This window comes from Triticum dicoccoides, chromosome 6B, assembly GCF_002162155.2.
Source record: "Triticum dicoccoides isolate Atlit2015 ecotype Zavitan chromosome 6B, WEW_v2.0, whole genome shotgun sequence".
Classification (NCBI taxonomy): domain Eukaryota; kingdom Viridiplantae; phylum Streptophyta; class Magnoliopsida; order Poales; family Poaceae; genus Triticum; species Triticum dicoccoides.
In genome coordinates this window covers 93801410-93815397 of record NC_041391.1, presented here as the reverse complement: position 1 = coordinate 93815397, position 13988 = coordinate 93801410, and the positions used below count along the sequence as shown (strand labels likewise).

Below are 13988 nucleotides of genomic sequence, written 5' to 3'. Positions count from 1 at the left end.
CCGACCCACGCCTGCGCCAACCCCGCCGTCACCCGGAGTTCGCCGGAGACGCGCCTTCATCGGAGCGCCGCCTCCCGTCGCCTCTCCGCCTCCGCCGGGCCTCGCCCCGACCTCCCCTGCCGCGGCCGGCCTCCTCCTCGCCGGGGACGTCGCGCCTGCGTCGCCGGCTTCCGGATCCGCGCCGCCTAGAGCTCGCCGGAGCCGCCCCGCCGCTCGCCGGAGTCCACTCCGGCCAGATCCGCCGCGGGTGGACGAGATCCACCCGTTTGCCGAACCAAACACGCCTCTCCCGCCGTCCTGGGTGGACCCCGTCCAGTTTCTCGGAGGGTATATTTTCGTCCAAGTCCCTGTTTTCCTACATTATGGTGCATACTTTGACATGTCATAACGTGTTGCATACTGCTCCGTTTTGTGCGTGTAATATGTCAAAATGTTCTTTGTGAGATGCTCTACATTTCATTCCATTGTGCCATGCTTGTTTGAGTCCATCTTTATTCCCTAATCATTGTTTCAAGAGTGTTATATGATGTTAACTGCTATCTGTTAACAGAACTTGTTGATTTGTCATTTTTGTTGCATTTTGTGTGTGCATCCTATGAGCATGAGCTCTACATCTGTATTGTACTACATCATGACATCTTCACAGTGGTGCCATCCATGTATTTTTATGAGTCTTGTAGTGAGTGCGTCAAGCTTGTGAAGTAGTGTACTTGCTATTGCTGTTTTGCTAGTCTGAATCTGCTATATCATGATGCTATGTAAACCTGCTGCTACAAGTCATTCTATGCATAATCTGGCGATGTTCACTAAGGATGTTTTGTTATACATATTATTCTATATCCATCCATGCCCCTGGTTACATTTATAGCCTGCTGTAGCTTGTTGTAATCTTGCTCTCAATTGCTAAATAATGTTGTTGTCAGCCTGTTAACATTAAGTTCAGTTTTGCCATGAGCTTTGCTAGTGATCCATGCACCCTATGAACTTTATCTTGCCATTCTTATCTTCATGAACATGTATTCTTACTGTTGGTCACCCTTTCATGTCATGTATTTCTCTGTGGTGAGTGGTACAAGCTCACCAACATGCCTACTTATCGTTGTTCCTGCCATGTTTGAATCTGTCATATCATTTGCCATGTTTACATGGGAGCCATCATATCTTATGATCCTTTTTGGCTCATGGTCAGTAAAGGACTTTTGTTCTATGCATTTAGTAGTATCATGTCATGCCTTAAGTTTCTATGATAAGTTCCTATAGCGTGTTGTTTGATAGCTCTAAACATTGCAATCTGATGTTATTTCTGCTAAGCCTGTAAACTGTTATTATTTGCAATCTTGCCACGTCTTTTTGAGCATGTTCTGGTGATTTCTGAAGATAGCTCAGTGTTCATGTGTTATTAAGATTCATTTTTACATCATGCACATGCCTTTTGTTATCATGTTGAGCTGTTGTAGCATATTGTTTTGATGCTTGCAAGATGCCTAGTTGCTGTTTTGGACAGCTTGTCCTTTAAACTTGTTTCATGTGTCTGTGTTGAACCGTTGCTCCGTTTTGGGTGTGCTTTATATGAAACTTGCTTGATTTTGCATGTAGTTTCATATTATCATGTTGCATCCATGTTTTGAGAGAGTTTGCTTGATGTTTGTATGCATTTTGCATCAATGCCATATTTAACTTGTTTTGCTCATATCTTCCAGGCCGTAGCTCCGAACTAAATGAACTTTATATGTAACTTGACTAGAATTTCGTGTAGATCATCTTGGTGCATCTTAACTTGCTGTTTAACAACTTGAACATAAGGTTTATTCAGATCTGGACCAATTTCGAAACTTGCATATGAGGACTTACCGGAATTGTTATATGTTGTTTCCGGCCTCATTTAAACTTGCTTTGATGTGTTATTCTTGTTTGCGTCATCTCTTGCCATGAGTAGCTTCATGTAGCCTTGTCTTGCATCATACTTGGTTGAGCATCATGTCATTTATATGTGTGGTGTGTTTACCATGTTGTGTGCTTCTTCTCGATAGTTCCCGTTTCATTGCGATCGTGAGGATTCGTTCGTCTACACTTGGTTCATCTTCGTGGATTCATCTTCTTCATGGACTCGTTCTTCTTCCTAGCGGGATTTCAGGCAAGATGACCATCACCTTGGATCTCATTACTATCATTGCTATGCTAGTTGCTTCGTTCTATCGCTTTGCTGCGCTACCTATCTTTTGCTCTTCAAGCCTCCCAATTTGCCATGTCAGCCTCTAACCTTTTTCACCCTTCCTAGCAAACCGTTGTTTGGCTATGTTACCGCTTTTGCTCAGCCCATCTTATAGCGTTGTTAGTTGCAGGTGAAGTTGAAGATTGCTCCATGGTGGATAGGATTATGTTGGGATATCATAATATCTCTTGTTTAATTAATGCATCTATATACTTGGTAAAGGGTGGAAGACTCGGCCTTATGCCTGGTGTTTTGTTCCACTCTTGCCGCCCTAGTTTCCATCATATCGGTATTATGTTCCCGGATTTTGCATCCCTAACGCGGTTGGGTGATTTATGGGACCCCCTTGACAGTTCGCCTTGAATAAAACTCCTCCAGCAAGGCCCAACCTTGGTTTTAGCATTTGCCTCACCACCACCTACTTTTCCCTTGGGAGTAATTAACCCAAGGGTCATCTTTATTTTATCCCCCCCCCCCCCGGGCCAGTGCTTCTCTAAGTGCTGGTCCGAACCGAGTAGACTGCAGGGCCCCCTCGGGGAAACTCGAGGTCTGGTTTTACTCGTAGGATGTCTCATACGGTGTTTCCCTGAGAACGAGATATGTGCAGCTCCTATCGGGATTGTCGGCACATCGGGCGGCTTTGCTGGTCTTGTTTTACCATTGTTGAAATGTCTTGTAACCGGGATTCCGAAACTGATTGGGTCTTCCTGGGAGAAGGAATATCCTTCGTTGATCGTGAGAGATTATCATGGGCTAAGTTGGGACACCCCTACAGGGTATTATCTTTCGAAAGCCGTCCCCGCGGTTATGTGGCAGATGGGAATTTGTTAATGTCCGCTTGTAGATAACTTGACACCAGATCCGAATTAAAACGCATCAACTGCGTGTGTAGCCGTGATGGTCTCTTTTCGGCGGAGTCCGGGTAATGAACACGGTTTTGGGTTATGTTTGACGTAAGTAGGAGTTCAGGATCACTTCTTGATCATTGCTAGCTTCACGACCGTTCCATTTGCTCTCTTCTCGCTCTTATTTGCGTATGTTAGCCACCATATATGCTTAGTCGCTGATGCAACCTCACCACTTTACCCCTTCCTTTCCCTTTAAGCTTTGCTAGCCTTCATACCCATGGTAATGGGATTGCTGAGTCCTCGTGGCTCACAGATTACTACAACAACAGTTGCAGGTATATGTTATGCGATGATCATGACGCGAGAGCGATGTTTGCTTGTTTTGAAGTTCTTCTTCTGCTTCTTCTTCAATCAGGGGATAGGTTCTAGGTCGGCAGCCTGGGCTAGCAGGGTGGATGTCGTTTGAGTTTCTGTTTGTGTTTCATCCTTAGTCGGATGGTTCTCTTATGTAAGATGATGTTGTATTCGTGTGGCATTGGATGCCTTATGTATGTATCCCTATCTATTATGTAATGTTGATGTAATGATATCCACCTTGCAAAAGCGTATCAATATGCGGTTCTATCCTTGGTGGGACCTTCGAGTCTCTTTAGGATAGTATCACATATTGGGTGTGACACAAGATCCCGATCAGCATCCACCAATGGTATAAGCCTAAGGAGGAAGACCCTGAGGTGTCTTATGTCAATGATATGCAGAAAGATGATCTTTGGACTGAGCTGAAGGCAAATTTCACCCTAGCGCCAGAGGAGGATCTGGAGAAGCCAGTTATAGAGCAATTAATCAAGTCTTGTGCTCTTAAGAAGATGGCAGGCCTATTCAGGAGGTGGAGGAAAGAGCTGAAAAAGTTTGTCGACAAAGAAGAGACACCAGAATTCATCGGCAAATATGAGAAGATCAGAGATCACTGGCCCGCATTTGTGGCCCACAAGACATCGGAAAAGAGTAAGAAGATGTCGGCGACAAACAAGCAAAATGCTGCGGAGAAGAAGTTTCACCATCGCACGGGGTCAGGTGGCTACCTCAAAGCCCGGCCTAAGTGGTCCAAGGCTGAGAATGATCTGCTTGATAAAGGGATCGAACAAGAGATAATGAACTGGCCAGACCGTTGCCGGACTTGGTTCTTCGGGGCTGGCGGAACCATGGACCCTGTATCAGGGAAGTGCCGTTGGACGGACGAGCAACTGAAAATACCAGTCAACAGGCTTCGGCACTATATCGATGCAGCGCAGCAAGGGACGTTCGTTCCAGACAGGGGGAAGGATGAGCTCACAATGGCCATCGGGAATCCTGAGCACCCTGGAAGGACACGAGGCACGCCAGGCTCCATTCTGTGGAAGGTTGGTTTTTCGGACGCAGGCAGTTACAAATGCCATGAGAGGAGGAAGAAAGTGGAGCATAGCCAACTGCAGGCGCTGCATGCAAAGGTACAAGGGCTAGAGGAACGAGAAGCAGATCGCAGCAAACGACCTGCCGAAGCTTCCCCCGAAGCTACCCCACCATCTCAGCGGAGAAGCAGCGTGGCTTCCACCGAGCTGCTTCAGTCGGAGCATGTCTTGACGGCTCCTGCTAGCTACCCCGTAGATTTTATCACGGAGTCTCAAAATTGCCACCTTATGATGCAATGGCAGAACTTAAAAGTCAAGGCGGCTGTCGGCCAAGTTCGACCTTCTGAACCCGGCGCAACTTTTCACTGTCGTCCGATTCTAGAAGGATATGCTAGGGTGACGGTGGACGAAATAACGGAGGGATTTGAGGACCTCCAGCTTGACCACCCTACCGGTGAAGGGGAGACTCGGCTGGGTTCTACTCTGAAGACTCCATGCCTATTGCGGAAGGAGTTCATCAAGCTTCCGAACTGGACGCCTCCTCCTCCTCCTCCGGTGAGTCAGGGCACTCCGCCTCCTCCACCGCCTCCTCCTCCGGCGAGTGACGATCAGGGCACTCGGCCTCCTTCTCCGGCGCGTGGCGGCACTCCGCCTCCTTCTCCGCCTACGCCGGCGCGCCCGAGCAGCCAACAGCCTCCTCCTTCTACGCCTCGCCAGCACAGGCGGAAGAGACCCGCCTCCACCCCGGCTGCTCCGGCGCATCATAGTCCTTCTCCTCCGCCTTGTAAGCAAGCACGAAAGAAGACAGACGCCGCTGCCGCTCCGTCTGCTCCGGCGTCTAGCAGTACAGCCAGCAGAGGCGGGAGGCAATACAGATACGGTCCTTCTCTCAAGCCTCTAGAGAAGTTACCGTACGAGAGGACCGAGGAGGAAAACGCGAAGATCGTGCAGACCGAAGTGAAGGACTTCTTTGAAGGGTTGAAAGCAAAGAGACATCCACCTTCGGAGGAGAAGGTAGATCCGGTGAAAGCAAAGCACACTATCGATGCCCTGAGGAAACCACCAAATTCTCCGCCGAAAAACAACTATGAGCGCATTACTGCAAAGACATATCTCGAAGCTAACCGGTCGGGAAGTACTGTCAGTGATCAAAGGTTAAAAGAACGAGCAGCTGGGAAAAAAATTGCCCAGCTCGGCGAACAAGCAAAGCAATCGTGCCCTCCCGCTCAATGTGTCTAGCGACATCGTCGCTAATGCTCCGGGGACGGTGCCCGGTTATAACAATCTTGGAGATTACCTGCCTGATGATGTACATTTTGATTTCTTGGAGGTGGACGAACACAGATACGAGTACGGGAAGCCTCTCGTCAACGATGAAAAATCTCTAACAACGGTGATGCGAAGATTCCATAATTGGTACTAAAAACCTATAGAGAGTCTGGGGGGACGAATACTTTGTATCTGAGAATTAAAGAGGAGCACGACCTCGTTGGAACTGATCTGTTGACTGTTTCATTTGAGGAGTTCTTTGAGTTCTTCAATCAAAAGACCCTCGATAAATTAACGGTCTTTTGCTATTGTCTGTAAGTACTATTTCTGTCATTAAGTCTCTATATATAGCTCGGCTCTTTCATTGCATGTATTTATAATTAATTATCCTCACTATATTATGCAGATTGAAGATCATCGAGTGCAAAAAACAAGAAATGTATGATATTGGGTTCATTAACACAAATATCATAGATGAATTTCTGGTTAAAAAGCACGCCGAAGAGGCCGAGGCCAACTTGCTACAATCGTTGATCAAAAATCAAAACAAAGATTTAATACTCTTTCCTTACAACTTCAAGTGAGTGTTACTGTCTCGTGCATATTCAGTTTCCCTTATTACTCGAGCGAGGTTATAGTATGTAATTGATGAGTTATGCATGCGTGCGCAGCTTCCACTATGTTCTTCTGGAGATTAAGTTTGAGCGGGAGTAGTAACCGTCTTAGACTCGAGACGAAAAGATCCTGAAACCTATGCGGACATGACTAAATTGCTCAACAAGTAAGTTCAATCGATCATTATCGCACCATATCGGCAAGTTTTTGTTCATTTCCTGATATCTCAAGTAATAATAATTATTTTCTTTGTCTTGCAGGGTTTGGAAACAGTTCACCGCAGAAGCTCCGGGACTGCCGAAGGAGCTGCGATATACATACCCGAAAGTAAGTACTACTAGCTAGCTAGTTGCGAGCATCTCCCGTTGATTCTATAGCTATACTTTCATCAATGCCATTTATAATGCTTCATTATCAGTTTGATTGACCTCTATTTCTCGTAAAGTGCTCGTGGCAGGAAGAAGAGAATAATTTCTGTGGATACTACGTGTGCGAGTTCATCTACAACGCGACTTTGAAAAATAAGCGGGGCTACTCTAAAAGACAATATGAAGTGCGTAAGCAATAATATTCACAATTTCATTTTATTACACCATCATTTCTGTTGAGTTTCATTCATATATGTATTAACCCCCTTCTTCAAATTAGATGTGGCAAATGCGGAATGAACTCCTAGAACAAGATCGCATTAAAGCAATTCAAGAGGAATTGGCGGGATTCTTTCTTGACCACGTCATCAATAAAGCCGGAGAATACCATGTGGAAGTTGATTTCAAATGCTAGGGGATTGTAAGAGATCTTACATATTGTATATGTATGTAGCCAGTAGCGTCGGATAGATAATACGAAAACTTGTTGTTCGACCAATCTCTCGAAGAAGGAGAGGTTGATCGATCATTTCTCTCGGTATGCATGACGAACTTCTGTACTTAATGGTTCCCTTCATTTTCTTACTAGCTAGCGTGTCGAGGGCCTCTCTATGTACAGTACGTAGCGTTGACCAAGCACGGACATAAGATAGGACACTTCTCTCTATTAATTAGCTAGCTAACACAATATATGAAACACCTAAATTAATCCCCCAAAACCCCCAACCCCCCCCCCTTCAAAAAAAACAAAAACCCGCCACTGAAATGTTGACGCGTGGATGCCTTTTGGTCCCGGTTGATGCCACCAACCGGGACCAAAGGCCCTCCTGCCTGGGCTCGATGCACCGGCCACGTGGAGGCCCATCTGTCCCGGTTCGTGTTAGAACTGGGACTAAAGGTCTTGGGCATTAGTAACGATCCTTTAGTCCCGGTTCAAGAACCGGGACAAAAGGCCCTCACCAACCGGGACTAATAGGGGTTTTTCTACTAGTGTTTGGCCAGACAGCACACCCAAAGATGCGGAGAAAGGAGTAGTTGGGCTTAGTGCCAAAGAGTCGTTCTAGAGGAGTTTGGTTCTTGATAACTCTACTGGGAATACGATTAATAAGATAGACCGCAGTAAGAAACGCTTTGTCCCAGAACTTGAGTGGCATGAATGCATGAGCAAGTAAAGAGAGACCAACTTCCATGATGTGTCTATATTTCCGCTCTACGAAGCCGTTCTGTTGATGAGCATGTGGGCAAGAAACGTGGTGTGTGATGCCAATGCGTTCAAAGAAAGAGTTCAACCGTTGGTATTCCCCACCCCAATCGATTTGCATGGCAATGATCTTACGATCAAAGAGACGTTCAACATGAGCTTGTAAAAGACGAAACTTCTCGAAGACATCGGATTTATTTTTGAGCAAATATATCCAGCTAAACTTGCTAAAATCATCAAGAAAACTGACATAGTATTTCTGTCTTCCTATAGAGACGGGTCCACGACCCCAAATATCTGAAAAAATAAGCTCTAAAGGAGTTGTGGATTCACTAGTTGAACGGGAATAAGGTAACTGATGGCTCTTGGCCATGTGACATGCATCACACACTAGGAGATGGTCTTGTTTATTTGAAACAGGAAGGTTGAAGTCGTGAATAATCTTTTGAACTACCGGAAGAGCAGGGTGCCCTAGGAGCTTGTGCCACCGGGATGTGGATGGTTTGATGGCAGCAAGAACTTGGCATTGAGGTGCACTTTGCCATCCGATCACGGGGAACAAGCCCCATCTACTCTTGTTTTGCAGGATTGTTCTCCGGGTAGCCTGATCCTTAACAAGAAAGAATTCAGGGTGAAGTTCAATAAACACATCATTATCTCGCATAAGATTATAGGCAGACAGAAGACTCTGGTCGGCACTAGGAGCATGAAGAATGTTGTTTAAGTGTAAGGAACCAGAGGGAGTAGATAGTACTGAATGACCAATATGTGCTATGTCCATACCTTGCCACTCGCCGTGTGGATTTGGTCGGTGCCGGTGTAGCGATCACGAACGGCTAGCTTCTCCAACTCGCTGGTAACGTGATCAGTGGCACCAGTGTCGAGATACCAGTTGGTATCCACATCGTAGGAGTGAGCAGAGTTTGCGGAGCGAGGGTTGCCACCACTACCGCCGCCGCCACCGCGCCCACCGCTGTCGCGTCCGCCGCCACCGCCGCCGCCTGTGGGGTTGCGCACGTTGTTGTTGTAGCCTTTATCGAACTGTTTCCTGCAGCGCCAACACCATGGCCTTCCTCCTTGTAGATTTGGCAGCGCTCGCGGTCACCGCGGTCACTAATCTGTTGGCGCGGCGCACCACCACCACCACCATTGCCCGAGTTGTCGGAGTAGTTGCCGCCGCCATAGCCACCGCGTCCACCACCCTGACCACCGCGTCCACCGCCGTAGCCGCCACGACCACCTTTCGCAGCGAGGGTGGCGGAGTGGTGAGCGGTGTAGGCGGCGTGCTGGGCGGCGATCCGGGCCTGCGCAGAGAGCAGCAGCGAGAAGAGTTTGTTGAGACCGATCGGCCGATCGGTGGCAGCGCGCATGGAGATGGAGGTGACGAACCCATTGTAGTCGGGCTCGTGCATGAGACCCTCGAGCATGTGCGAGACGATATCATCCTCATCGAGGGGCTTTCCTACAGCAGCAAGCTCATCCGCTAGCCCCTTCATCTTTGTGAAGTAAGCAGCAGCAGAGAGGTCGCCCTTGCGGGCATTGCCGATCGCCGATCGGAGATGAATCTGGCGTGCTCTGGACTGCGCGGAGAAGCATTCAACCAGGGCTTGCCAGATGCCCGCGGCCGTGGTGTGATTGGACACCTGCATCAGAACTTCAGGGACAGAGACGCAAACAAAAAGGTGAGCACCTGTTGATCTTGGGTGACCCAGATCGCATGCTCTGGATTGGGCGTCTCGGTGATCTCCTTCTTCCGGTTGGTCTCCTTCTCGGTGACGATGACAGCAGCGGGTTCCTTGATCGAGCTGTCAAGGTAGCCCATCATCGCCGCGGCCCTGGCATGCGGGAGAACTTGGACCTTCCACACCAGGAAGTTGTCGCGGGTGAGTTTCTCCGTGATGGTGTGGCCGAGGGAGGCAAGCGAGAGCATGGCCATGGCGTGGGAGGAAGAAGATGACATGACCTAGATGTGATGGAAGAACTAGGCTCTGTATACCATGTAAAAGAGGCTGGAAGCACATGCCAAGGGCAGGGGCGCGCTGCGTGTTAAATAGGGCCAAGGTGCGGCAACAGATTACAGGAGGTTAGGGTTCGGTTAGGTGTGATCTCCAAGCTAACTACTAGATCAGATCACAACAACCTAACCTAACCTATTTACAACACACGCCACACCTAGCACAGTTTATACACATACCGTGAGTTACAATGTTTAACACGAGTTGTCCAGGTGCTTACTTCGGTAGCGCCTTGGAGGTGGTAACGATCGACGCAGAGCCCCTTGTCCTCTCCGATGGTGGTGAAGGCAAGGTTGGTGTTCTCCTTCGTCCTCAAAACCATTGAGATTGAGGTGCTAAGATCATACTCCCTCTGTTCATCAATATAAGATGTTTTCAATATTTTAATATGGACTATATAAAGACTGAAATAAATGAATACACTAAAACATATCTACATACACAGTTAGGACATCTTATATTTGTAAATGAAGGGAGTAGTTTTTAATAGCATGCTATCTCGGTGTCATAGCGTTTGGAGGGGCCTCACCTATGACTTCAAGGCGACGCTTCACTTTCAGGCCTCGATGCCTAGGCGTCGCCTTAAAAACATAGGGCCTCACACTAAACACATCATATACAACTTAGCGTCATCTAAACCGCTATGGCACCATTTAGCGTGTTACAATATCAATTTAGCGCCAAACATGTAATGTCATCGCCGTTATTTAAAACTAGATTAATATGCAAAAACATGATGAGCAATCTTGACGTACCAGAGCGCCCAATGCGTAAGCTAAGTAGCAGCATGTAGTTGTCCACAACTGATTCCATTCATGATGATAATGATGTTTACCAAGTACAAGTAGTAGTACACTACCAAACATTGTCACATCAGTTGGTAGTTCATGAAACACTGCAGCCCCTTGACTATCTGCTACTACTCCAAAATTCATCGTACATGAACAAGTCTGGTGCCGGCGTCGATGTCCATATAAATACGGGTGAAATCACAATGCAGAGCTCCCAGAGCATCAGGATCTTTTCAATTTGCTTGGTCTACACGGAAGGGTGGATCAGGAGGCGTTTCCGTTCTCATTTCTCTCTACACAGCCAGAGTCAGAAAGAATAGGAGAGAAAGGAGCACACAGTCCGGGAGGATTCAGGAAGCTGTCGAGCAACCGACGCAATCTTAATTTACAGAGGAGCAGGGGACATGATCTACGAGGACACGTCCAGATCCTTGAAGTACTCGTGCTCGAGGGCAGTTCGGGCATTGATTCTCCTGGTTGGATCTAAGCAGAGCATTTTCTGCACGAGGGTGTGGAGAGAAGTTAGCAAGCAAGGTTATGAATGCACATGAGTAGAATCATATACTCATGACTGCACATGTATATAATTCATGACTGCATATGAAGCAATACAAATCATGCAAGAGCCATGATGAGAATGGACTGACTGCAATATCTACTCAAAAGGGTTCCAATGCTTAGCAACCTAGATAAATTAGCAATGTGCATCCAAAGTAACATTCTGGTAGCATATGCACCTACAATCTATAAATGTGTTTTTAATATGGCAACTTCAGTTTGTACGACTAAGATTTTTTTTTTTGGCATGTTTGTCTGAATTCATGTGGGAAACACAACTTAGAACACTGCTACAGTCTCAAGACTGCAACAACAGGAATACAAATAAGCACAGACAAAATCACAGCAATAGAGGCAGAAATTACATTGTTCACCTTAGATTATTGAAATGCAATAAGAAATAAGGCATTGCAAAACCCTCACAAAGGAAGCACCATGTTATCCACTCACTAAGCAAAATGAATGCGGATAGCGAGATAATAAGCACAAATGCATAATCCATGACGCATATGGAAACAAATAACATGTGGTTGTGAAACTTACAGAGAGAAGATCAAGTCCCAAAGGTTCAAGTGTTGGAACCACAGTTGCGAGATCCTGCAGCAAACTCCTCAAGTTAGAACCAAAATCCCAGAGTCACAATCAGTATAATGTTGTATAATCACCATACACTTGCACAATAACTGTACACAACTAATCCAATAGCAAGGAGAAACTACAAGGTCTGACCCCTAACGGCAACTTCAGATTTTAACCCATTTTCCATAAGAATAATGAAAGAACAATTATGACTTACCACGGATGGCCACTTGGGGAAAGCTGATTTGTAGTCAGGTAACGAAGAAACACCTGGCCAGGTTTCTTCATTAGGAGTGCCCATAATTCTGCATGAAAGAAAAAAGATTTGGCAACCAAGATTAGCTGTTTCCTCAGATGCATGGAAGAGCTTAAAGCAAGACCATACAAGATTAATAAGAGAAAGACCTGAAAATCTTGAAGAGTTCATCAATCTCAGAATCACCAGGAAATAGAGGTTTCTGATTCACCATTTCGGCGAAAATGCAACCAACCGACCACACATCAACAGGGGTAGAATACTGCCTCACACCCAGAAGAATTTCTGGTGCTCTGTACCATAATGTTACCACCTATAAACAACATTCTTTCAGATAAAAAAACAAACGCAAAAGGCAGGAGCAAAATTGTAACATGAGAACAGCTCATTAATATGATCATATGAATACCAGCTCCAATTAAATTAAGCTTGGAGCTATGCTTGCCTTCTCTTTTGCCCATAGTAACAAACACCGTATGTTCTGGGAATGTAGCGAATTGTTCTGTACCTTTCCTAGATTATCTTGCCTTTTGTCACGTGATCCGTCATACAGGAGAGTAAAGCTAAATTGGCAAGGTAGCACTATGACAAGAGACTAGCAAAATCATCTACCGTTAATTATGGAAACACTTGATAAAGGCAAAAGAAGAAGGCGATAAGCGAACAGTCTTAAGATGTAGTACCAAACAACAGTGAACACTAATGGGAGACATCAACCTCTCTTTTGTTTGCGAGTGGGAGATATCAACCTCAGATTGAACAAGACATAGTACATAGTTATCTCTTTTCTATGAAGACATGCGCACTTTCATAGCCAAATGAGACAGATAGTAGTACGTACGCCAGCAAAAGTGTGCACATGTGGTCTACTGAATTCAAATACAGAACGCATTCCAGACTTGAAATAAAGGAGGGATTGATAGGTATCACTGTAACTACTTAAAATTAAGTGCATTCTGCCCCTGCTAAAAGCGTAGCAGAACAAATTTCCAACTGCCATCTCCCACATACATGCGACTTAAATAACAATGTACCAGACCGACAACCTGTCGGTGCCGCAAAACGTACCTCGTGAGTAAATGTCCGGACAGGAATGCCGAACGCCCTGGCCAATCCGAAGTCAGCAAGCTTCAACGAATTGGTGCGGCGATCTATCAGCAGGTTCTGGGGCTTGAGATCCCTGTGAAGCACGCGGTGCGAGTGGCAGTAGGCGATGCCGCGCAGGATCTGGTAGAGGAAGGACTGCACGCAGAGCACAAAACAGCATTACATTTCACATTTCCACATGATCGCAACCAAATGGGTCGGCACGCAAGTTGTCCCCTCGCTCGCAGACGAAGCTTCTGTCAGTAAACAGGAAGTAAACGAAATCAAAGGGGGGTGTCGGCTGTGACCTTGACTATGTGATGGTTCTTGAAGTCCGAGGAGGAGTCCATGTGCTTCTTGAGGTCGAGGTCGAGGTACTCGAAGACGAGGTAGATGCACTTCTCGTTGTGCACCACGTCCTGCAGCCTGCACGGCAGCAGCAGCAACAGGGGTCGAACACTCTGTCAGCCGGTCCATCCATTCCGCGGCGGCCGAATCCAGCCCAAACCCTGACGCCGGGGAGGAGAGACGGGACGGAGGAGGGGAGGGGTACCTGACGATGTTCCGGTGCTGCATCTCCTTGAGGAGGGAGATCTCGCGGATGGCGGTGGAGGGGACGCCCTCGTCCTCCTGCTCCAGGCGGATCTTCTTGAGCGCGATCGTCTCGTTGGTGTAGCGGTCCTTGGCCTTGTACACCACCCCGTACGTGCCCTCCCCGATCTTCTCCACCTTCTCGTACTGCGCGAAACACAGGCACAAGCTGACATTACGGCCGGCGCCGACATGGACGGGGGCAGGGAGG

The 13988-nt window shown here is 47.0% G+C and overlaps 1 protein-coding gene across 1 annotated transcript in view; it reads right to left on the bottom strand.

Moving 5' to 3' along the window:
* Positions 1-10706: 10706 nt before the first annotated feature.
* Positions 10707-13988, bottom strand: part of LOC119322946 (cyclin-dependent kinase A-2) — a 3635-nt gene continuing 353 nt past the window's right edge. The window contains exons 2-8 of the mRNA XM_037596491.1: positions 13740-13924; positions 13495-13612; positions 13169-13342; positions 12250-12413; positions 12062-12149; positions 11809-11862; positions 10707-11206 (exon numbers count right to left, since the gene is read on the bottom strand). Of these exons, the coding sequence (XP_037452388.1) occupies positions 11117-11206; positions 11809-11862; positions 12062-12149; positions 12250-12413; positions 13169-13342; positions 13495-13612; positions 13740-13924 (873 nt within the window). The 3' untranslated portion in view covers positions 10707-11116. The remainder of the gene's footprint in view (positions 11207-11808; positions 11863-12061; positions 12150-12249; positions 12414-13168; positions 13343-13494; positions 13613-13739; positions 13925-13988) is intronic.